The sequence below is a fragment of the Perognathus longimembris genome, chromosome 2 (assembly GCF_023159225.1).
Source record: "Perognathus longimembris pacificus isolate PPM17 chromosome 2, ASM2315922v1, whole genome shotgun sequence".
NCBI classification, from domain to species: Eukaryota; Metazoa; Chordata; class Mammalia; order Rodentia; family Heteromyidae; genus Perognathus; species Perognathus longimembris.
In genome coordinates, this window is record NC_063162.1 from 63,035,788 (window position 1) to 63,061,772 (window position 25,985).

Below are 25,985 nucleotides of genomic sequence, written 5' to 3' on the forward strand. Positions count from 1 at the left end.
TTCCATTTATTTTTTATGAATTTGATGATTTTTAGGTATTTATGATGGAAATTATGTACTGTGGTTCTAAGTGCTTCTTAGTGTATTACAGAAATATATAAATAAGCCATACCTCTTCTATTTGTTCTGAACTTTGCTTCTGTTAACTGTAATAAATAACCCCCTTCACACAATAGAACACTGATTCTGTTCTACAGATGTAAGCCCTTACCAAAACCGCTAAGATTTCACTCTGCCACCCAAGAAGACTAGCTTACTCCAGAGAACCGTTGTTTGATTTACTCCATGTTGGATTTGATTATGATACTGTCTAGTATGGTAGCACATTGTGTGGTTTTGCCTGGCTACATGTGCATATCCTACACAGAGACCTCTGGTAGTAACTGGGTATGCATGTGTGTGTGTGTGTACATGCACACACACATATATACATACATACACATATATGTAAACACATAATATATAAGCAAATAATCCCCAAAGGCATTTATTAACCTTACAATTTAGTAGATAATTAGAAATAATTATATATATTACGTTCTGATCCATTTGAGTATCTCATTTAGGATGAACATGTTTTATCTGTAATTTATTAGATGGTTTTTAATGTTTGTAGAGTTCTGGAATGAATATCATAAAAAGTTTAGAGATGTAACCCTAGCTACTCAGGCAGCTGAGATCTGAAGATTGTGGTATGAAGCTAGCCAGTACAGGAAAGTCCTCTTATCTCCAATAACCTACCCTTCATCCCCCCCCACCCCCCCCCCCCCCAAAAAAAAAGCTGGACTTGGAGCTCTAGCTTAAGTGGTGGAGTGCTAGCTTTGAACAAAAACAGCTCAGGGATAATGCTCAAGCCCCAAGTTCACGCCACAGTACTGGTACAGGAAGGGAGGGAGGGAGGGAGGGAGGGAGGGAGGGAGGGAGGGAGGGAGGGAGGGAGGGAGGGAGGGAGGGAGGGAGGGAGGGAGGGAGGGAGGGAGGGAGGGAGGGAGGGAGGGAGGGAGGGAGGGAGGGAGGGAGGGAGGGAGGGAGGGAGGGAGGGAGGGAGGGAGGGAGGGAGGGAGGGAGGGAGGTTGATTTTGGAGAACAATGCTGTTTCTTGAAGTTGAACTTCAAGATACTTCAGATACCCTTTTCTTAAATGTAGTTTCTCAGAAAGAGTGTTCTTTAGGATGTCACAGGTTCTAAAAATTTGTCTTACCTGATGACAAGAGTAAAAGTCAGATTTATTTGTATTGAAGAGTATATTTTATTAGTATGTAGTTGGGTACACTTGAAATGCTTAGGGCCAGAGATGTGGCATCCCCAAGGCAATTTCTCTCCCTCCCTCCCTCCCTCCCTCCCTCCCTCCCTCCCTCCCTCCCTCCCTCCCTCCCTCCCTCCTGTCAGTCATGTGGCTTGAACTCTGGGCCTGGGTTCTGTCCAGGCTTCTGAGCTGCCTTCATCTCAAGGCTAGCACTCTACCACTTAAGCCACAGCACCACTTCCAGTTTTCTGGTGGTTAATTGATGATAAGCTACTCTTAGCAGTACAGTGTTTGCCTAGCATGCATGAAGCCCTGGGTTCGATTCCTCCACACCACATAAACAGAAAAAGCCAGAAGTGGCACTGTGGCTCAAGTGTTAGAATGCTAGCTTTGAGCAAAAGGAAGCTAGGGATAGTGCTCAAGCCTTGAGTGCAAGCCCCAGGTGGCAAAAAAAATAGTCTCACTGACTTTCCTGCCCAGCCTAACTTTGACCCTCAATTCTCAGATCTCAGCCTCCTGAGTAGCTAGGATTATAAGCTTGAGCCAATGGTGCCCAGCCAAGGCTCTGTATTTTATACACTAAACAGTAACACTTAAAAAATAAAAAATTATCTGGTCACCAGTGTATCACACCTGTTATCCTAGCTACTTAGGAAGCTGAGGTCTGGGATCATCATTCAAAGCCAATTAATCACCAAAAAGCTGGAAATGGAGCTGTGGCTCAAGTGGTCAGGCATCAGCCTTGAGCACAAAAGCTCAGGGACAGTGTCCAGGCCCTGAGTTCAAGACCCAGACTGGCACAGAAAAGAAAAAGGAAAAAAAGGAAAGAGGGAGGGAGTGAAAAAGGAAGATGCAAATCTACTTTCACTGTTCTAAAGTCTTGCTTCAAAGAAATTCTTCAGTATGACATCAACAGAAAAAAGCCAGAAATGGCACTGTGGCTCAAGTGATAGAGCATTAACCTTGAGCAAAAGAAGCTCAGGGACAGTGCCAAGGCCCTGAGTTCAAGCTCCAGGACTGGCAAGAAAAGTAAAAGTAATAGAATGATTAATTACTGGGTTCTAGGCTCGCCTTTTATTTATTTATTTATTTATTTATTTATTTTATTCTTTTTTTTTGGCCAGTCCTGGGGCTTGGACTCAGGGCCTGAGCACTGTCCCTGGCTTCTTTTTGCTCAAGGCTAGCACTCTGCCACTTGAGCCACAGCACCACTTCTGGCCGTTTTCTGTATATGTGGTGCTGGGGAATCGAACCCAGGGCCTCATGTATACGAGGCAAGCACTCTTGCCACTAGGCCATATCCCCAACCCTTAGGCTCGCCTTTTAGCACTTTAGATACACAGATATATTCTCTGCAGAGAGAGAGGATGGATTTTTATATATATATATATATATGAGAGGGTCTCGGGCTGGGGATATGGCCTAGTGGCAAGAGTGCCTGCCTCATATACATGAGGTCCTGGGTTTGATTCCCCAGCACCACATATACAGAAAACGGCCAGAAGTGGCGCTGTGGCTCAAGTGGCAGAGTGCAAGCCTTGAGCAAAAAGAAGCCAGGGACAGTGCTCAGGCCCTGAGTCCAAGCCCCAGGACTGGCAAAAAAAAAAAAAAAAAAAAGAGAGGGTCTCACTGTGGCAGGCCCAAGTGACCCTCTTGGTTCAGTCACTCAGCTAGATGATGTAGGGGCATGCATTATCTGATTTGATCATCACCACCTGGGATGATAGAAACATTGTTCTTACCTCCAGTTTAGAGACCATGGCTGAGGCTCAGGAAGTTGGGTGGTTTGCTTCTCAGTCCTAAAGCTAGGCAGTAGCTGAGCCAGGTTCCTTTTATTTTTGTCAGCGCTACGGAGAAGACCTTGCTCTCACTGGTCCAGAATCTACCACTGAACTACGCCCACAGCCCTTTTGAAAATTTAGGTTTAGCCTATTTTTTTATTTTTATTTTTTAGTTCTGTGCATTTGAACTCAGTGCTATGCACTTGCTAGGCAAGTGTTCTACCTCTTAAGCCATGACCTTTTAGCTGTTTTTTTTTCCTTTTAACCAGTTTTAGTTTTAAGAATATTCCCCACTTTGAATTAACATATTTCCTCAAAGCACATGCCTTGAACATCCTTTTCTCTTTTGATGGTAAACGTGATGACCCATTGACTCCTCTCAGTCTTTTCTGCTTACTATGCTTTTTCAAAAACTCAAAGGTTAGCTGCAACCTATTTACTGAATTCCCATGAAGCAATTTGAGAAAGCAACTTTTAGGGCTTGACACATGGAGGGTAACTGATAAATATGTAATCTTTTGGACTGGTATGTGTGCCCCAGACCTGGGGCTTGAACTCAGAGCCTGAGAGCTGTCCCTGAGCCTCTTTGTGTTCAAGGCTAGCACTCTACCACTTGTGGGGCTTTTTGTTTGTTTAAACAGAATCTCCCTGTGTATCATCACCTGGCCTCCAGCTCAAGTTTCTTCTACCTCTAACTTCTGAGTGTGAAGATTACAGGCATGTGTCACTACACCTGGCATAAACATAAGGTCTTTTTTTGCTTACTTCTGTGTGTGACACCAATTTTTTGTTCTTATAACAAATAATTATCTATCTAATACTTTTGCTGCTGGGAATATGGCCTAGTGGCAAGAGTGCTTGCCTCATATACATGAAGCCCTAGGTTCGATTCCTCAGCACCACATATCTAGAAAAGGCCAGAAGTGGCAATGTGGCTCAAGTTGGCAGAGGGCTAGCCTAGAGCAAAACAATAAATAAATAAAAAATAAAAAGAAGCCAGGGACAGTGCTCAGGCTCTGAGTTCAAGCCCTAGGACTGGCAAAAAAAAAAAGAAAGAATACTTTTGCTGATAAAAAAAAAAAGTAGTGAATGAGTGGGCTGGGAATATGGCCTAGTGGCAAGAGTGCTTGCCTCGTATACATGAAGCCCTGGGTTCGATTCCTCAGCACCACATATATAGAAAATGGCCAGAAGGGGCGCTGTGGCTCAAGTGGCAGAGTGCTACAGCCTTGAGCAAAAAGAAGCCAGGGACAGTGCTCAGGCTCTGAGTCCAAGGCCCAGGACTGGCAAAAAAAGAAGTAGTGAATGATTTTATTATCATTGACAATTTTTAAAACTAATCCAAATAGCTACAGACTTTAAAGTTAAAGCAGCCTCATCCCTTGTTAGTAACGTTTATCTATTAAAATAGACTTATGAATTTTATTATAATCTGTAGAAATTTCATTCACATCAGCTGGCAACTTGAGGAGCGCAGTGATTTACATTTCCTTATATAAACTTAGGTTTAAACAGAAGCTAGCTGGGTACTGTAGGTGGCTCATGCCTGTAATCCTAGCTACTCAGGAGGCTGAAATCTGAGGATCACATTTCAAATCCAGCCCAGGCTGGAAAAATCCATGCGACTCTTGTCTTCAGTTAACCACCAGAAAACTGAAAGTGGCACAGTGGCTAAAAATGGTAGAGTGCTAGCCTTGAACAGAAGACAGGGACAGCACTCAGGACCTAGGTTCAAGCCCTACAACTGACCAAAGAAGAAAAAAAACCAAAACAGAAGCTCATGTTAAGTCCCTTTAGAGATGACTTGATCTTTTTTGGGGGGAAGGGGGACCATTCCATTCCAGAGGAAAGAGGAATAGTGTCACAATTTTTTTAAATGAAGCAACAAAGCCTAAGACCACTCTTTGCCAGCAGAAGTATGTGTGGCTAAGCTCCAAAGGTCTGTTGCTACATCCAGGCATTATTAGCCAGGTAACTATTGCAAGGACATCCCCAACCTCTGGAAGATGCCAGCCCCATACAGGCTTCACTCTCCTGTTAGATCCACATTGTGGCCTGCAAGTGGAGTTGGTTTTTAAAAGGAAGGAATCATTCCCACTCTATCTAATTGATACTTTCAAGCTATGTTTAATCTTGTGAGAGATCAGCTGGGTGACATTCTAGAGGTGAATTATCTTTGGCATCAGGAAGATTTATGACTCCAGTTTCTAAACTGGCAAATAACTGCAAGCAAGGGAAAAAAAAAAGAAATCACCTGTGAAAAGTTATAATTGGCCATGGTAGGCTCCTTTAGATTAGGTTACGTAGTGAATATATTGCATGGAGCCTTATGGGATGGAAATTGAATGAAGTAGATTACATCATTAACTTTTTAAAATTGATTCCTGTCTTGATTTTTGTTATGAACTAATACCATATTTGTAATGGGATTACTAACACCAAAGCTCGATTTTAAAAAAAACAAAAACAATGAAAACTTTGTGCTAAGATTTCTAAGAAGTTCAAACTCTGATCATTTATAATCTCATAGTATGTCAATATGCTTTTCAGGAATATTAATTCAAAATGTATCATTTCTAGTGAATTTTCCCTTAATAGTCTTTATATTATTAACATATTATTTTCCTTATATTATTTTTCTTTGTAATATTTGTATTTATATATGTTGCTAATATATGAATATATTACTGGTACTATGATATAAACATATATTACTAATATTTTCCAGTATATTCTTTCAATTTGTAGAATCAGCCTAAGAAGTACTGGTTTTGGTTGTAGGGGTTGGGAGTGGAGTGTTGTGTCAGTTCTGGGCCTTGAACTCAGAGCCTGGGTACTGCTCCTGAACTTTGTGCTTTACTACTTCCACCACAGCTCCACTTCTGGCTTTTTGGTGGTTAATTGGAGATAATTGTCTCACAGACTTTCCTGTTAGAACTGGCTTTGAATTGTGATCCTCAGATCTCAGCCTCCTGAATTACAGGAATAAGTCACTGGTGCCCAAGATAATGGCCAATTTTTAAGATTACTTTTCAGAAAAATTAATTAATACCTTCTGTTAGACTTTGCTTCTCACAATTTAATGTTTTCAGTTCTCTATTGTTAAGTCTTAGCTTCACTAAACTAAGCTGTTTTGGGCTTGCTGAAATAAACTTGGCCTAATTTACTTAAAGATACAGTGAAAAAGCCTAAAAACACTTTGCTCTAATAGAAGGCAAAGACATAAGGTAGAAGGCCCCTCCTTTTTCTATAGGCACCTCAGAAAACCTGGTGGCACACAGTGGCAGTGTTCCATTTACTGTGAGAGAGTCTTTGCTCTTTCCATCCTTGTTCCTGTACTGTCAGATTCTTTATCTTTTGCGAATCTGCCTAGTGGCAGGAGAGCTTTCGATACTATTGACCCGAAAGAGATTTTCAGAAGCTCCGTGCATCTGATTATGCAGGTAATTTGTGAGTTCTTGTGTAATCTCGGCACCACAGCCCTGAAAAATAGTCTGGCACCAACTTATAATTAATATCTGTCAGAATTTACAGCCTATGAGGGGTTGGAAGGAATAGCCTTGTTAATCCATCCAGTGTATGAAATAAACTTTCACACCTTGTGTAAGCTTCAGAGAGTGATTTACTATATTTCCATGTGTGTTTTCACAGAAGCACCTGTAGCCCTGTTGTTTTTTTTCCAGGAACATTTCTCATAGATCATTCTTTCAATTTAGCCTTTGTTGGGTATCTGAAAGAACATGGAGAGATTTACTTTGCTACTAAGATTTTTAATAAAGCCTGATGGTTTCAAAAAACTAAGAACCTTGGCTGGATGCACAGCTGGCAGCTCACACCTGTTATCCTAGCTACTCAGGAGACTAAGATCTGATGATTGCACTACCCTTGAGTGAAAGCTAAGGGATAGTGCCCAGGCCCTCATTTCAAGCCCCAGTGTAGGAACAGTGGCCTAATATCCCACATATACAAAGGGCTCAAGAAACTAAACCCTCCAAGAAACAACCAAATGAGTGGAAAAGAGACTTCTCAGGAGAAGTAAAAATGGCCAAATAAACACTGAAATTCTATCTTGCTTCAGAATGGTCATCAAGAATACAAGCAAAAGATGCTGGCACAATGTGATGGAAAGGAACATTCCCACTGCTGGTGGGAATGTAAACTAGTTCAACAACTCTGGAAAGCAGTTTGGAGATTCCTCATGAAACTAAACAGAACTACCCTGATTAATTATTACCATTCTTTGTAATCTTTATCTTTATCCAAAAGATAACAAATCAGGACTCAGTAAATCCACGTTCATAGCCATGTTTATGGCTTATATCTGGTTGCTCAGGTGCTGTGATATTTCTTTTATCCTACAGGCTTACTGTGGATTTGTCCGTCCTGGGGTATCTTCAGAGCATCTTTCTGCTGTGGCCACGGGAAACTGGGGCTGTGGTGCATTTGGGGGTGATGCAAGACTGAAAGGTGAGTGAATTGTTGTTCAGAAGGGAAAATGTTTAGTCCTTCAGATTTCTAATGTCCTATTATAAAAGACTACAAGAGTCAACGAAAGAGGAAAATTTGATAAATCCTCTTTTATTCTTTTTTATGTTTAAACAGTGTTTATTGTTTTTTGTGTAGGGTTCTGTTTACCTTTTGATCAACTAGTTACTTTATTCTCCTGAATATAGAAAATTCAGGGAGAAAGAAGAGTGCAAAATGACCGAGGGGTTTCAAACCAAAGTGCCCACACCAACACTTTCCTTCACTACAGCTGTTTGTGTTTTGTTATTGTTTATTTGCTTTTTTCTGCTAGTCCTGGGGCTTGAACTCAAGGCCTGCATGCTATTCCTGAGCTATTTTCAAGTCTAGCACTCTGACACTTGAGCCACAGTTCAACTTTTGCTTTTTTTGGTGGTTAATTGGAGATAAGAATTTCGTAGATTTTCCTGCTTTGGCTGGCTTCAAACCATGATCTTCAGATCTCAGCCTCCTGAGTAGCTAGGATTACAAGGCATGAGCCACCAGTGCCCAACCTGGAGTGTTTTTTATGAGCACAGTAATTTCACTGACTTATTCACTCACCAAACAGATGGTCATCTGCTGTCTTGGGCACTGGTTAGCACTGAGGATGTAAAACTAAATAAGAGATAGTCTCTGGTTGGAGAGAGGCTTAGACAAACACAGCACACAGTGATGAGTACTCTGATAGCACCATGGTAGGGGGTCAGGTGGCTTGAAAGAGCTGTCCAAATGGAACCGGGAAAGAGATATTTGGCTGCCCATTAAAAACAAACAAACAAAAAAAACCCAACAGTGTTTATATTTATTGTTTTGTGGTGGGAAAAAGTCACAAAAGCTAATCAACAAAGCTTTTGGCCCTTTATCACATCATAACATTTGCTTTGCTTTTCAAAATACCAGTTGTAGAAAACAGTATAATATCATTTGGGATGGTTATCATTTCATTTCATCTGTACTGGCTCAACACAAACTGGGTATAAGACAGTAATAATTTTGACACCAACTACCCAGAGTAAGTGAATGCAGAGCCTACAGGTTGCCAGATAAATTCTCTGTACAACTGCCTCCATTTCAAGCTGCAGCCAAAAGGCTTGGACATCCCTAGGTCACCTGCATTTCTGGCCAGTTGGCCAATCTGAGAGGCTCCCATGACCCCTTCGGTTTGAAACTGACTGAAGTGAACCATTGTACCTCCAAGTTCTATATTTCAGATCACATAAAGATAAACATAGGGTGAGATATGGGTGGGAGTGCAGAGTGTTGATAATCCCACTCGTCTGTTTCCATATACATCAACAAGTGAGTTCTGCCTACTGTGGTGCCCAATTTTTACTTGGGTCTCATTACCTGGGTGTGCTTGATCAAATCAGTGGTCACATAATGGAAACAGTCTCCCTGGAAGGTGGACTCTGAACAGCCTTAGTTAGCAAAAAAGAAAAAAAAAAAAAGATAGTACCAGGGTCTTTGTTTCGTTTTCTTTTTCTGTGGGTCCTGAGGCTTGAACTCGGGGCTTGGATGCTGTCCCTGAGCCTTTTTGATCTAAGCTAGCACTCTATTTGAGCCACAACTCCACTTCCAGCCTTATTTGTTTGTTTGTGTTATTTGGAGATGAGAGCCTCATGGACTTTACTGCCTGGGCTGGCTTCAAACCACGATCCTCAGATCTCAGCCTTCTGAGTAACTAGGAATACAGATGTGAGCCATATACCCATGCACAGCCTATTCCAAGAGTTTTGAGGCTCCTACCAGGAGACAAAGACCATATTCTTCATTATAAAGCAATTATTAAAGTTATAATAAGAGTACAGGAGGGGCTGGGAATGTGGCTTATCGATAAAGTGCTTGCCTAGCATGCACGAAGCCCTGGGTTCAATTTCTCAGCACCATATAAACAGGAAAAGCCAGAAGTGGCGCTGTGGCACAGGTGGTAGAGTGCTAGCCTTGAGCAAAAAGAAGCCAGACCCTGAATCCAAGCCTCAGGACTGGCAAAAAATAAAAATAAAAAAGAATATAGGTAAAGTCTGGAGGATTATAACTCAAAGCCACTCCAGGCAGAAAGGTTTACTTAACTCCTATTTCTCAATAACCAACAAAAAGCAGGGCTGGAGACATGGCTTAAGTGGTATAGTGCCAGACTGGCACGTGCAAAGAATTCACACTGCTTTAAAAAAAGAAGAAGAAGAAGACCTTGGGTAATAGGGTAGAGTAAGGAGTAAAGAGCCATGTGCTTTGGGATGATGAAACAGGATTAAATCTCCACTGAGTGGCCTCATTGGAGAGAGGCAACACTGGTGACAGGTGACAGGTGACAGGCATAAGATAAGGGTTGTGGTTAGGGGCTTTCGCCAGCTACAGCCAAACCTTGGCTTCTGAATACTTACTGTTAAGTGTTTAGCCCCATCTGCCAAAGAAATGTAGACCTATTCTCACAAAGGAAAAGAGGAATCTTACCAATTCTAAATAAAGATAAACCAGTAATTTATAACAGGTTTTTTGTTCATATTATATTTTACACCATTTATAATTTGCTATTCTGTTAATGTCTTAAATGAAATTCAGACACTACTAAAAATAACTTCTAAGTTGTCAAACTCCTTAATCCCCAGCACACCCTCAACAAATTTTTTTAAATTAAATTATTTTTAAGGGGCTGGGAATATGGCCTAGTGGTAAGAATGCTCGCCTCATATACATGAAGCCCTTGGTTCGATTCCCCAGCACCACATATATAGAAAACAGCCAGAAGTGGCCCCGTGGCTCAAGTGGCAGAGTGCTAGCCTTGAGCAAAAAGAAGCCAGGGACAGTGGCCAGGCCCTGAGTTCAAGCCCGAGGACTGGCCAAATAAGTAAATAAATAATTATTTTTAAGAGTGTTTCCCTTGATAATCAAACTAGTTAGAAATGGAATGATTCAATTATAATAAAGCCATTATACCCTCCCAACAGTAAAAAGGCTTGTTGTTTTTATAAATTGACACCTTTGGCCTGGGTACCAGTGGTCCACATCTGTAATCCTAGATACTCAGAATACCCAGACAGGAAAGTCCCTGAGACTCTTATCTCCAATTAAGCACAAAAAGCCAGAAGTGGAGCTATGACTCCAACAATAGAGTGTTAGTCTTGAGCAAAAACATTCAAGGATAATGCCCAGACTCTGAGCTCAAGCCCTAGCACCTCTCCTCCCCCCCCCCCCAATAAAAAAGACACCTTTAGTGTTTCTTTTGAAAACTCACAAAATTACTATGAAACACGTACGAATTGCTATAATTCGCTGTTAACATTTTGGTAGCCATAATTTTGTATATGTCTGTAAAAATATGTGGTCATCTGACATGAGTAAGATCATGTTCTAACCTGTTTTTAAAAACCCTACAGTCTCAGGTGTCACCAGAGATTGCAGGCTCACACCTGTAATCCTGGTTACTCAGGGAGGTGAGATCTGAGGATCGTGGTTCAAAGATACCCTGAACAGGAAAGTCTGTGAGACTCCATTAATCACAAAAAAGCAGAAGTTGAATTGTGGCTCAAATGATAGAGTGCTAACCTTGAGCACAAAAGTTCAGGGGCAGTGCCTAGGCCCTGTGTCCTGAGTTCACATTTCAGGACCAGCACAAAAACAAAACAAAACCAAAAGAAAAAACAAAAAACCCTACAGTCTCAACACTTGATAAATGTGAATTTACTGCCGACATTTTTATTGATGACATTGTATTCCGTTGTATATATGTATATATACATATATTTTATTTCACAGATGCTCTATTCAGGTTTGTTGCCATTGTAAGCAGTACTCTAGTATATAGTATGCAGTTCTGTTTGTTCTTAAAGTAAGTTTCTATAAGTAAGATAATAGCTCAAGAGTATGTGTCCTTTATATTTTGGTACATGTTACAAATTGCCCTGAAGACTGAATTTATGCCATCCTTCCATCAAACTCACCAAGACAAGATCTATTGATCTTTTAAGTTTTCTTGTTTTCAACAATCATCAACATTTTTGTTTTGTGAATTGCTTTATCATGCCTTCTAACCATAAATTTCTTTAGGAACAGTTGATGATTCTCTGATAATAATTGTTTGTACATTAAGGAATGCTAATTGTTCAGCTACCTATTTTGAAGACCGAGTTTCCAGTTTGGGAGGGTATTGTTATATTAAGTTAATGTCTTAAGCAAAACCTTCACTGCCCCCTTATTTGAAAGAATTTCCTCAGATTGAAAAACAAAAATTGTGTGTTTTTTCAGTATTTTTTTAAGCCTGTAAAAGTAGAAGTTTTATGAAATTCGTTATCATCCTGAATTTATTTAAGGAAACCTTTTTTTCACTCTGGGCTTATTGATCTTCTGACAGATGCTTCTTTTTTCCCCCCTCCTGTTTTTCTCTTAAGTAAAATGAATGGCTGGATTCATGTCATCAATCCAAAAACCAGGTCTGCTGTAAGCCTGGCTATTTGTGCCAGGCTTTCCACACTGAATAGTGTGGAAAGCTTTATAAATGTGTTCATTTCTGTGCTTCTCTTTGTGGCTTAAAAGACAGGAAGCTTGCTTGCTCCAAGGTAGCTATCATGTATAGTAGTCAAAGATTTCAGTTGTATGATTCATTTTCTCAGTTGCTGAGATTTTAAACTTTGGAATTACTCCTGGACAATTCCCTCCTCTCATTTGCTTGGATGATCAAAATACTACAGGCAGTTACAATGTCTTTCAGTAGAGGATTGGTTACTTAAATTGTGATTCTTTTTTGTTTTTAAAGAATATCTGTAAGCCACCAGCATGTAGAAACCTACTCTAGCTTCTCAGACTAAGATCTATGGATCAAGGTTCAAAACCAGCTTAGGCAGACAACTCTGAGAGATTCTTCTTCAATTAACCAGCAGAAAGGCAGAAGTAGAACTGTTGTTCAAGTGGCTGAGCTGTCACTCCGGTGATTGAGCTGATTTTTACACAGGATGCATGGGAGTGGCCCAGTCTCTTATCTCCTGCAGATAGATGCTCAATTTGCCCATTTATTGAAGATACTGTCTTTTCTCCAGTGTATGTTTTTACTCCTTTGTAAACATAAGTTAGCTGTAGCTGTGGTTTTGTTTCTAGTTCTTCGATATTGTATCATTGGTCTTCAGGTCTATTTTTGTGCTGGTTTTGTTACTATGTTGAAGCTCTTATTAAGGTACCTCCAGCAGTGCTCTTTTTTACTTCAAATTACTTTTGCTATTCAGGGTCTTCTTTGAACTTTGTTCTAATTCTGTGAGTGATGACATTGGAATTCTGATTGCTATGGCATTGAATTGGTAGATTGTTTTTGACCGTGGCCTCTTGTACTTTTGTGTCACCCTTGAGGCTCTCAGTCTTTCTGAGCACTCTAAGGGACATGGTAAAGTGCTTTTGAATTTGAAATATCTTTAGATAGGGGCTTACTGGATTGCAGCAGTTCTTCATGATGGTGAAGAAGCAGTACACACTTAGCCAGACGCTGCTGGCTCACACCTAAAGATCTAAAGATCTAAAGATCACCATTTGATACCAGCTGGGGCAGGAAAGATAGTGAGACTTTTATCTCCAAGAAACTAGCAAAAAGCCAGAGAGGGGTGTGGCCCCTGGTGGTGGAGCACTAGCCTTGAGCAAAGAAGTTCAGGAACAGCGCCCAGGCCCTGAATTCAAGCCCCAGGACCAGCAGAAAAAAAGTTGTATATACTCAGTAGAAACCATACTTGTAATATGGAACTTTCATCCCCCCCCCCAAGATCAAATAATACTGGGCATCTGCTACTAATAGCCCTACAATCCCTATGGAAGGGCAATGTGTTATGCTGAATAAGTTAAATGATTCAATGCACGTAACACTTTCCATATTTTCACCTAACCATGGGCTTATAACCCCACTGTAAATCAAGGAACATTAGTATCCCAAAGTGACTCCCCTTTTTGCATTTGCATTTTAAAATTGTGTTAGTTTTGCTGGGCACCGGTGGCTTTATACCTGTAGATCCTAGCTATTCAGAAGGCAGAGGTCTGAGGATGGAGGTGTGAAGCTAGCCTGAGCAGGAAAGTTTGTTAGACACTTTTTTCAAATTAACTACCCAAAGGCCAGAAGTAGAGTTGTGGCTCAAGTGCTAGAGCACTAGCCTTGAGTAAGAAAAGCTCAGTGACAGTGCCCTGGACCAGCACTTGTGTGCGTACATGCTCACACACAAAATTGTTTTAACTGATTTAATCTTCCTCCTTTGTATGTGGCCACTTTGTTTTTCCTAGGTTCTTTCAAAGGGTGAGCTTAATTGTACTTTGTAATCTTGTAGATTTGTTTCACTTTAACTCATTGGTAAAGTAGAAGAAACTTTTTTCCTGTTTCTCTGTATCACATCTAAGAGGATATTGTAACGTGGCCTCCTGCCTCAACTGTATACCAAATAAAGGAAGTGCTCAGGATGTGAATGTTTTTTAAAAATAAATAAATTGTTCTCTGACTTATTACTGCACTGTAAGGATGTAGATGATATTTCTGGCTTTTTTTTTTTTTTTTAGTTTCTCTGATTTAAATACAGTCAATAATTACAGCCAGGTTGATACTTAAATTTTTTTTTTGAAAGGCTTCGCTGTTACTCCATTCTTCCTCTGCCCTTTTGTTTGTTTCTCTTTTTTTTTGCCAGTTCTGGGACTTGAACTCAGTGCCTGAGCACTGTCCCTGGCTTCTTTTGGCTCAAGGCTAGCACTCTGCCAATTTGAGCCACAGCGCCACTTCTGGCATTTTCTGTATTGTAGTGCTGAGGAATTGAACCCAGGGCTTCATGTATATGAGGCGAGTACTCTTGCCACTAGGCCATATTCCCAGCCCCTATTCCATTCTTGTAAAATTTTCTACCTATAGATGAGACCTCCTTCTGATTTCATCTTTTCACTTCATGAGGATTTCTTCTTGTGTTTCATCTCTGCATTTCCTTCTCCATTTTTCTATCTCCATAGGATGTTATCTAAATTGTAAGAGATTATATCATCGCTAGTTTATTATAGTTCAAGGATATCTTGGTATTGTGTCCTGTGCATTCTATTTTATATCCCTTTTTCCTTCCTATGCTCAGTTCTTAAAAGGGACCTGCAAATAAAATATGCTCAACACATTTCTGTTTAACAAATCTGTTCAAGAGTTTCTACGTGTCTTTCATTAATCTGGAGCTTTGTGTATTCTAGGTTTTTTTTTGCTCATCTGGGCCTCGACTCCATTGTTAACTACCCTGCACAAATGTTGGGTATTAAGATGCTTTCCAGGGCTAGGGATGTAGCTCAGTGGTATATAGAGCACTTGTTGAGCATGTAGCACCCACATGGCAATGAGGTTCATCTCCATTAATACAGGCACACACAGGATTTAAGATGAAAACACTACTGTAGCTTTATACGTTCCCTTTTGCCTGGAAGGGAATTATCAGCCTGACTGAGAAAGGCCGCATGGAGTTGGCCTCAGAGATGACAGATAGATCAGGGGAAGTATTCCCTTCCTTTAGTGTGGTGTTGGTTCCTCTGCCTGCTTCTCTCTACATTCTCTTGTCTCCATCAGCTTGTCTCTGTGTATGGCAGGATCAAATCAAATAGGCACAGGCTTGTAGCACTGCACCAGATTGGCACAGGACTAAAGGAGTATGGCACCTTAGTTTAAAAGCTCATGGAAATAATCTACCCAGACTGATTTGGGATACTTCCCCATCCCTGGAACCAAATTATCATAACTACAAGGTCAGTAGACATTAGATAAATCCTAAATGAAACAGAGAAGAGTCTATTTCCATGGTATAAAAATATAGTACAAATTCATTTTCTTTCTGACCTTATGTCCATTTAAATGCAATATAACTAATTACTTTGCTATCCTAGAATCAAGATGGCTAAACTAGACAAACCATTAATCTTGGAAGGTCTGAAATTTGGGTAGTGCCAGGGAATCATTGCCTGCCATGCTATGATTGGCCTTGTCACTTGGGGGTTCATTGGAATTATGGGTATGGAAGTGGGGCACAGGTTAGAACTGTGCAACAGCCTCCTTCCCTGGCCCCATCTGCCATAGGTATCAGGACTTTGCATCCTTCTTCCTGAAAAGATCACATTTTCATCCCTCTCCCAGCCTTCCCTGAGTAAGAGTCTCCTTAACATTTCTGTACTGCCTTCTTTGTGTCCCCATGTTTACTGAGGTTGTGGTCTTGTCAGGGATGTCTGGAATATTTGTTTTCAAAGAGCATACCGAGTTAATGGATCTGGAAAAGAAGTGGCTTGGGAAAGCTGAAGTTGGTGATGATCAGCTGTAAGAATCACTGAATTTTCTTTTTGTATTGTTACCATTTGGTTTTGCAATCCTATTTGTAAGAAAGGGAAGCCAAGATTGGTAGACAGGCTAATGAGTCTGTCCAAAGAGATACAGCCAGTGTCTGAATTGGCTGTCCCAAATTGGCCCTGCCTTCCTTAAAAACCACTGTGTTCATTATATTGTCATTACATGTTTGGGTACATTCTATGATCAGAGAATATACTAAGGACATTCTTTACCTATATGAGCACACGCAACCTATAACAAAAGCTCTATTTTCCTCATAAATGACATAACTAAAAGAGAGGAAGATAATCAGCCTAAAATCACAGATAGTAAATGCCAGTAGCAGAATTCAAACCAGGATTGAGACTAGTGTCTGTGTTTTTGTTATTTTAATCCATATTGAATCTAGGTTTAGATATGGGAGCTGCCACTTCAGAGAGAATAGTAGGATTGTCTTTGTAGGAATGACTTGGCACAGTCCAGAAGCAGAATGGGTAAGATCATTTGACCTTGAGATGAATTGCCAGGGTTCAAATCTCAACTCTGCACACTGGCTAGGTGACCTTAGACAAGTTAATTTGCCCTTTGATGCCAAATTTCTTTATTCTCAAAGTGGAGATAATAATCACTTTGCTCTGTTTCCCTCAGTCTTGTAAATCATGAGTTGGTGCTTATGAAGCTTAGAACTGTGATCATAGTGCTTTAAGTGCTCAGTGTTATCATGTATTACTAACATCACATGGGTTTATACCTCACATGTGGTATGAGTAGCTACCACTTTATACAATTTTTTACTTGGTTTAGTTGCAACAGGACCCTGAAAATTGTTTTTCTCATATTATTCATATTTATTTGTATTTTCCTCATAGCTTAAAATTGCTGCCAAAAAGAAAATTAAAACCAAGATCCCTGCAGATTAATTTAAGTGATTATTTTGGCACCTATTTGTGCTCGAGGTTAGATTTGATGCTTTTTATCACACTTGGAATTCATCCACATAACTCATTAGATTTGTCATTTATACCCATTTAACTTGGTACGAGTGTTCACTGAAATCATAAGGCATAATTCACTAGATTTGCAAAGATCTTGGAGCATCACAAACAGTGAGATCTGTAGACTGCTGTTTAAAATTATCCTTTATCAGAAATTGCTGCGGTATGTAGTATCAGGATTAATTTGTCTTCTTGGAAATTTAATTTGGGTATTTATAGTTGAACATCTAAATCGGAAAAAATTCTAATAGTGACTATGGAATCCTCATCTCTGAAGGAGTCTTCAGGAATTATGTGTTCAACTCCCTCATTGTATAGCTGAGAAAATTGGGGCCAAGAGAGTTAAGTGGAAGTGACTAGCTAAAAAGAGATAGCAAAGACTGAGGACTAACCTTGGGTCTCCTGCCTCCTGGTCCTAGCTCATCTAAACTGCTTTGGAATGGTGTGACTGGAACAGAAACCTAGGTGACATCACAAATGTCATGTGTGGGCTCAGTGTAGCACTGCAAAGAAGAGAAAAGAAAAGGAGAGATGAGGAGTCATGTGAATTGACTTCTTCCTCACTCATGCTAGAATCCAGTTTCTGCTTAGTAGTTGGTAGTTAGGTAAAGCTAACTTCAAGAGCTTGTTCACTGTGTCACAATGGCCTGTGAGGTGTTAAAAATAAATTCTATTTGGAAACAAATTTTAAATGTTTTTATTACCACTTTATTCTTATAAATGGCAAATGACTAGTACTCTAGACAATTGGAAATAGAACCAAAAGGACTTTTCTTTTGGCTCTTAACTTTTTTCCCCCCCTGGTCATAGGGATTGAACTCTGGGCCCGGGTGCTATCCCTGGACTTCTTTTTCTCAAGGCTAGCATTCTACCACTTGAGCCACAGTGCCACTTCCGGCTTTTTCTGTGATTAATTGGAGATAAGAGTCTCCCAGACTTTCCTGCCCAGGCTGGCTTCGAACTGTGATCCTCAGATCTCAGCCTCCTGAGTAGCTTGGATTACAGGTGTGAGCCACCTGCACCTGGCTAATCCTAAGTATTTTTAGTAGGAAACAAAGCCAAATTTTCATCTTACTGAAAGATAAAGCAGTTATCTCCTGGAAGGTAAAGATGATGATTCATTAGTTTCCATTTTTATATGTAGTGTAGGCTAAGTGGGACCTTTTAAAATTGAATGTACTAAAGTTTTAATATATGCATACGTTGGTTGAGCAGTTTTAATTAAAAACCTTTATTTTGAAACTAATTACTTTCAACATTCTGAGATTAATGAGGCATAGTCATAGCACCTCCCAGGTTGAGGGTGCTCCATAAATATTAGTTTGGAAATTAGAACATACTTTGATATTTTAGAATCCCACATCTATTATAGTACCATAGATTGATTTCCACATTTGAGGAGTATTCAACTATACCAATTTTTTTTTTTTTTTTTGGCCAGTCCTTAGACTCAGCGCCTGAGCACCTTCCCTGGCTTCTTCCTGCTCAAGGCTAGCACTCTGCCACCTGAGCCACAGCGCCCCTGCTGGCCGTTTTCCATATATGTGTTGCTGGGGAATCGAACCGAGAGCTTCATGTGTAGGAGGCAAGCACTCTTGCCACTAGGCCATATTCCCAGCCCCTCAACTTTACCAAATTTTAGTAGCTAAAAGATTTTTTCTTTGCTACATAACTAAGTTATCCAAATATAATTTAGAATTTTCCAAAACTAAAAATAATACAATTCACATACACACACACACACACACACAGTTTTCTCCTGAATTATGTGCTCTTTGCTAAATGTATCAATGCATAGTTCCTAAGAGAAAGGATTCTTTTATTTAAAAAAAATCATAATTGTTAAATTCACAAATATGTGTTAGTATTTTATCTACTCTTAATTCTTTTTATGTCAGATGACCTAATAGAGCTCTGCTTCATTTTTCCCTCAGCACAAGGTCTGGAGTCAGATCCAGCATTTACTTGTTCTGTCATTTAACCTCTGAACCTTTGAATTTGGAGTATTACCACAGCCTTTGTCTTTAATTACTTGATGTGTTGAAGAAAGTAGATTTCTTTGCGTTTGTCTACTGCTTCCTTGAGATAAGATTGATGTTCTGCCCAGTCAGAACACATTCTTAGTGATACCATCTACCTTGGTGGTGCCATCTGTGAAACTGTCTACCTGGTGGTACCATCTGTAGATGTTTGATGGCATCAGACACCATTGGCTATCTTCATTTTGACCACCAGTAAAGATGCTGCCCAGTGTGCTGCCCAGTCTCTCCACTGTGTAGTTACTGAGGTAGTTTTCTTCCTTGTAAAAACAATCTTAAAGGGCTGGGAATATGGCCTAGTGGTAGAGTGCTTGCCTAGCATACATGAAGCCCTGGGTTCGATTCCTCAGCACCACATAAACAGAAAATGCCAGAAATGGCGCTGTAGCTCAAGTGGCAGCGTGCTAGCCTTGAGCAAGAGAAGCCAGGGACAGTGCTCAGGCCCTGATTCCAAGTCCCAGGACTGGGCAAAAACAAAAATAATATTAAAAATACACACTAAAGCAAAATCCAGGAGAAATGAATGATTTTTGTCTGGTGCAGCATGAATCAAGGGAAGTATTGCTCTCTTCAGTGTGGTGGTTGGTTCCTCTGCCTCTTTCTCTCTACATTCTTTTTTTGTGGTGATGCTGGTGGCACTAACTCAGCAACTTGTACATAACAAAACAAATACTGTACCACTTGAGCCATATTTTCAGCTCTTTCTGCTTTGTTGCTTTATTTTACAATAGAGTCTTGAGGTTTTACCCAGGCCAGCCATAGACCTTTGTCTTCCCACCTATGCCTCCTGCATTCCTGGGATTATAGGTCTAAACCACTATCTCAGGTTGATTTTGTTGACATGGGTTCTTACTGAGTTTTTGCCCAGGCTGGCCTTGAGTCATTCTTCCCATTCTCCTCCAAGTAGTTGACATTACAGGCATGAACCACTGTGCCTTGCCCTGATCTGTATAGAGGTGGTCTCGCAGAGAGTGAGGCTATTCCTACTCCAGTGCTCTAGAAAAGCTTTCCAGTTCATCTCAGGCTTTCCCTTGTGGACAAGAGCTCTCTTTCCTACCGTATTTTTTCTGTGGTTTGTAATTAATTCATTAGCATATTTACTATTTTGGTGCTTAATTTGTTCAGATTTAGGTGATGAGAACTCCTTCAGAATGACTTCCAATTCCTTGTGATAAACTCCCAGTGTTGTATTAATACTGTTTCACCTTCCATTATAATGATGGCTCATCTTGTGCCTTTCTTGTCCCAGCCATGGAACCAGGCATTTCTTTGAACAATCCAGTTTCTTGTATGAGAAGTAGTATTAGAGCCAAGATCTGGGCTTTAAGTGTTCTTGTTGCTACAAGAATGCCTGCTTTCTGCCCTGTTCAGCAACTAGTGCTGGAAAATAGATATATGTTGATCCTTATTCACACATACACACTTATGTAATTTTGACATCATGATTCCATGCACCAGTGCCGCCTTCTCCAGCCCATCTTCAGAGTTCTTTTTGGCTTCTCTCTCTTTCTGCATTCTTTTTTCTTTAGTGAGAGCTTCAGCTCCCAGGAAGAGCAACACATTTATTCTTTTGCTTGGTCCTCCAGTACATTAAAACTAGGTTCAGGGGCCAGAATGTGGCTTAGCGGTAGAGTGCTTGCCTAGCATGCCTGAAGCCGTAGGTTTGATTCCTCAGCATCACATAAACAGAAAAAACCGGAAGTGGTGCTATTTAAGTGGTAGAGTGTTAGCCTTGAGCAAAAGGAAGCCAGGACAGTGCTCAGACCCTGAGTTCAAGCCCCATAATTGGCAAAAAAAAAAAAAAACTAGGTTTACCTATACAATGATAGTAAGCTAGCCTAGTGAAAAAATTGAAACTACTTTGCATACTTTTCCCCCTTGCTTAAGCCCTGAGGATCATCAAATACTGCTTGGATTATTTATTTCCCTCTTTTTCTTTTTCCTTTTCCTTCACTTTCATTGCAATATTCATTTGAACTAAAATTAGGCTTATTGTAATTATGCTCTTAATTCTATATAACTCTCCTTCATATTGTTAACCTTATTTCATGAATATGTAAAATGTTCTCTGGAATGCTGTCAAAAATCATAACTATAAAAGAGGATCTTTTACACTTTGATTTTATTTCCATTTTCTCTTTTAATATAAAATACATGTAATAGCAAAAGAACGTTTACTGTAGTATGTTCAGTTTTTTTATTGTTCAAAATAATTTTGAGTAGCATTGTCCAAAAAGAAATGTACTCATTACCATACTTACGTAGCTATAACCCCTCTATACATCACCTTTATAATAACAATAAAAAATAAAAATTTAATTTCAAAATAATTATTTCTACCAATCACAGTTAAGACTGTAAAGGAGCTTAATTTGTGGAAACACAGTGCAGTGATATTAGCTTTGATGTATAGATAGACACCAGCTCTTTTAGTATACCAGAGTTAACCAGCATCTTCAGTAGCATTCACCCAGTGTGGCAGGGTTGGGAATTTTGCTTTGAGGTTACTGGGAGTTTTAGGACCTACTTAAATGTGTCTTTGATGCAAAAGACTAGTGACTGTGTAATAAGACAAAGTTATTAAATCAAGATTAGTTAATCTAGCGTAATAGCAGTGAATGCAAATGCCATTTAGAAGCTTGGTTTGCTGCTTAAAATATACTTTCCTTTTTTGTGTGGTCCAGAAATGGCACCTGCAGAGGAATTGTGTAGTCTAACGATATTCTCAGCAGCCTACTTGAAGAGTCACACAACTGGCTGGTTTATGCTCGTCTTGTGTCTACCTTGTCCAATAGTATGTTAGGTCTATCAATTTTCAATCCAAGATGAAGCTGTAGCACACCAGCTACAACTTAGCTGGCTGAAAGAGCTAAAGGGAACAGGGTAGGAAATCTCATAACAAAGCTCTGCGTCTTCTCTGTTTACAGCCTTAATACAGATACTGGCAGCCGCTGCAGCTGAACGAGATGTGGTTTATTTCACCTTTGGTGACTCAGAATTGATGAGAGACATTTACAGCATACACACTTTTCTTACTGAGAGGAAACTGACTGTTGGTAAGTGGGAGATGGTCTCAACATTGGTATGTAGATTGATTGTATAGCATTTAGGAGGAATACTTGCTCAATCTGGATGGATCACAGTAGGTAAGAAGAAACAAATACATACCTTGCAATGGGGAGGACAAAGCTCTCAGGGGAAGTGTCTGTACAGTCTGCTTTTCTGGCAGAATTTCATCCATGCTGTTGAATAAGTCAGCTTATTAAAAAGTATGGTCTAGCCAGGCACTAGGGTGCATTCCTGTAATTCCAGCTCCTTGGAAGTCTGAGGCAAGAGTATTGTCATTTTTTCTTTTCTTTTTTGCCATCCCTGGGGCTTGGACTCAGAGCCTAAGCATTGTCTCTGGCTTCTTTTTGCTCAAGGCTAGCATTCCACCACTTGAGCCACAGCACCACTTCTAGCTTTTTCTATATAAGTGTTGCTGCGGAATCGAACCCAGGGCTTCATGCATGCTAGGCAAGCACTCTACCACTAGGCCACATTCCTAGCCCCTGGCTTTTTCTATTTATATGTGGTACTAAGGAATCAAACCCAGGGCTTCATGTATGCAACGCAAACATACTACCACTAGGCCATATTCCCAGCCCACAGTATTGTCGTGTTCTGATTAACCTGGGCAACGTAGTGAGACACTATCTTTACAAAAGAAGAAGAAAACTTAGCGCCAGTGGCTCACATCTGTAATCATAGTTCCTCAGGGGGCTGAGATCTGAGGATCACAGAATGAAGCCAGCCTGGGCAAGAAAGTCCATGAGACACTTGCCTTCAATTAACCATAAAAGAAGCCAGAACTGAAGCTGTGGCTTAACTGGTAGTGCTGGCCTTGAGCATAACAACTCAGGGACAGTGCCCAGGCCCTGATTTCAAGAATGGCACCCAGGGGAAGAAAAATAAAAGAATAGGTTTAAAGAGCTATGGTAAATATCCGTTTTTTCTTTCTTGTATAGAGAACTAAAATGGGGACTATAGAGTTTAGTATAGTTCAGCAGAGCACCTGTTTCACAAAAAAAGAACAGATAGAGGACACATCATAGAAAGGCAGGTTCAAGCTTGAGGCCTATTTGCTGTGACAGGTGGAGTGTGCTTATCTGAGGGAGAGGACTCTGGCGGGGATTCATAGACCATATTCCCCCCATGTAACCTGCAGTGATCGTGACCTAAGTAGTTTTTTTAAAGTGTTCCTCAAATGTTTTTGTCAGGAAGGCCTCCCAGACATACTACATCTTCAAAAGCTAAATCTAAGCCTGTGCTGTTTCAAGTAAGGCAAAACTTCGTAGCCTTTATGAAGTTTTTTCATCTTAACATCAGATCTTAACTGAAATAATTCTGGCCTTTTACCCTCTAGGAGAAGTGTATAAGCTGTTGTTACGGTATTACAGCGAAGAATGCAGGAACTGTTCCACTCCAGGACCAGACACCAAGCTCTATCCATTCATATACCATGCTGCTGAGTCACCTGAGGAGACGGCTGACCAGCCTGGACAAAGGACAGGAACATGATGTGCTAATAAATAGAACAGCCTTCACTTCTTCCAGATGTCCTGCTGGAGTTGTCCAGTGTCCCGTGAGCTGACTCCAGTGGAGACTAGCCTGTATATAATCCACATTTGTAATCAAGGGTCTGGTCTCTCTGCACACATGCAATTGTCATATGCTCCCACCATCCTGATCTACCTGGGTTTACATATGTTTTCTTTCCATTTTCTTGTGTTTCGCTCTTCATTCTTTGATTTGATTAAGGTCTTGTGAAACCTCATGGAAGGTTGTGCTCAGCTACGGCATCTTTTCCTGTCTGTGTACAATGCCAATTGCTTCTGCAGCTAGTGGACACAAATGAGCCTGGAAAGAAATCTAGCAATCTCTGTACTGGGGCCTTTCTCCCTGTGGGCCTTTCACCCCCAACTTTTGGTAGGCTTGCAATTTTTGAATTTTGAAAATTAACCATGTTACATAACAAAAATATCCTAGGTTAAAACTGTCACCTATTTAAAACAATAAGTTTCAGAACTAGTTCCCTTGAATCATCAACTTTGTCCATTTTTATTGGTACTGTTTTGGAAATTGACCGAGATAAAAGAAAATGGAGGACAAAAAGAGTTTTTCTTGTATGCTATAAAGAAAATAGATTTAAGAGAATTGAGGGTTCATTTTCATTGTTGTTTTCTTGAAATTTCCTTCTTTTTAAATTAGGATCAATGTTGTACTGTGGTGCTTGAGGCATATTTCTATAACCAAAGTTTGGCAACTGGAAACTTCATGCTGATTTGTACATATTGAAGTTTCTGCACTACTCAGAAGTTATCTAATTGATGTTTTCATTAATAAATCATTTGTCAGAACCCCCCACATCATTTGTATTTTATATACATACATACATATGTACATACATACACATATATAAGTGTGTATCTGCATGGGAACACAAAATCTAGGGACAGCTGAGTGGAAGTGAGGAATGGTTAGGGTTAGGCCCAATGGAGGCTCAGTTTAAAATCTATTATTCACATTTTTGTACATTTAAAACTGGCAACAGCCAGGTGCTGATGGCTCATGCCTGTAATCCTAGCTAAGATCTGAAGCTAAAATCTGAGGATTGTGGATCAAAGCCAGCCTAGTCAGGAATGTTTGTGAGACTCCTATTAGCCACGAGAAAACCCGGAAGTGGCCCTGTGGCTCAAAGTAGTAGAGCACTAGCCTTGAGCAAAAGAGCTCAGGAACAGTGCCCAGGCCCCGAGCTCAAGCCCCACAAACAACAACAACAAAACTAGCAACAAAATAATCATGTCTTTGGGAGGCAGTTAAACTAAAAGCCAAAGCTAATCCTGTGCTAATTTCTAGACTTTAATCATGAAGGTCAAATCTTCTTGACAAGGAGCTTAAGTTGTTTGGTCTGAACTTGTTAACCTCACTGGCAGGAGAAACAAACAGGATAGACTATGGGATCTGGCCCAAGAAGTCAGTCCCTCATCTTTGATGAAGTGCTTTACTGTATTTAACTAAGGTTTTTTTTAACCAGGTCCCAAACTCAGAGGAGTCTGGCTTCATTTCCATTGATACTAGAATCTCAACTCTGTTTCAGTTAAGCATTTATGGTTATATTTCATTTCCTCCTTCGTTCCACCCGTGTACTCTTTCCCTCTTAGCTAGTCCCAAGATTAAGCTAACAGTGCTTCTTGAACAGTGTGAGCTGGTTCTTGATATATTAGGAAAGAGCAAACAGACAAAAGAAAGAAGACAATAGAGCTCTCAATAAATCAGGTCAGGATTTAATCATCACTGAAGAGGATCACCAAGTAGCACCAAATAAGTCAGAGACACGAGGGGCAAGGGGTGTGGGGGTTAGGGCTTAAGTGCAGTCCAGCATGAGAGTTTTGGGGTTTGTAATGTCTTTGTAGTTTTGATAGAAAATCCTGTTTTGGATTTTGGCTAACTGTTCCTCCATCTCATGCAAGCTGGTAATGCGCTCTCTGCCCCCACCCCCCAACTCTTTTCTGCCAGAACCATGTGGCGAACCTTACAACTTAGGGATGAGACCCAAGTCTAAATACAAAACATTTATGTTATATGCACCTTAACCACATCACCTGAATGTCATTTTATGAAATATTTCCAGTACATCTGCATTTTGAGTGGGACACATAACTAGTTCAGATGTAGAATTTGCCACTTGTGGAGTTATAATGGTGCCCAAAAGTCTTGGTATTTGAAACATTTTGGATTTCAGATTTGTGGGGGGGGGGGTTTGAACTCAGGTCTTGGGCACTGTCCCTGAGCTTTTTTTTCTTGAGTCAGAGCTCTACTTCTGGCTTTTGGGGTAGTTAATTGGAGATAAGATTCTCATGGCCTTTTCCACCCTGGCTGGCTTCAAATGCAATTCTCAGATCCGAGCCTCCAGAATACCTAGGATTTTAGGTATTATATTCTTAACTCATTCTTCATCCAGAGTAATTTATTTTCAGTGGCTTGAATCCATTGGCCTCTGAAAGAATTATCTATTCTTACTAGCTACAGTGTCTTCCCTAGCTGATATGTAAAGGGAGGCTGAAAGGAACTGTGGCCCAGCCC

At 40.3% G+C, this 25,985-nt stretch overlaps 1 protein-coding gene across 3 annotated transcripts in view; it reads left to right on the forward strand.

Annotated features, from left to right (window-relative positions):
• Window positions 1-24,261, forward strand: part of Parg (poly(ADP-ribose) glycohydrolase) — a 120,548-nt gene extending 96,287 nt beyond the window's left edge. For all 3 annotated transcript variants that reach the window (XM_048339291.1, XM_048339293.1, XM_048339292.1), the window contains 3 exons: window positions 7,389-7,494; window positions 21,788-21,916; window positions 23,266-24,261. In XM_048339291.1, the coding sequence (XP_048195248.1) occupies window positions 7,389-7,494; window positions 21,788-21,916; window positions 23,266-23,420 (390 nt within the window). In that variant the 3' untranslated portion in view covers window positions 23,421-24,261. The remainder of the gene's footprint in view (window positions 1-7,388; window positions 7,495-21,787; window positions 21,917-23,265) is intronic.
• The last annotated feature ends 1,724 nt before the right edge of the window (window positions 24,262-25,985 follow it).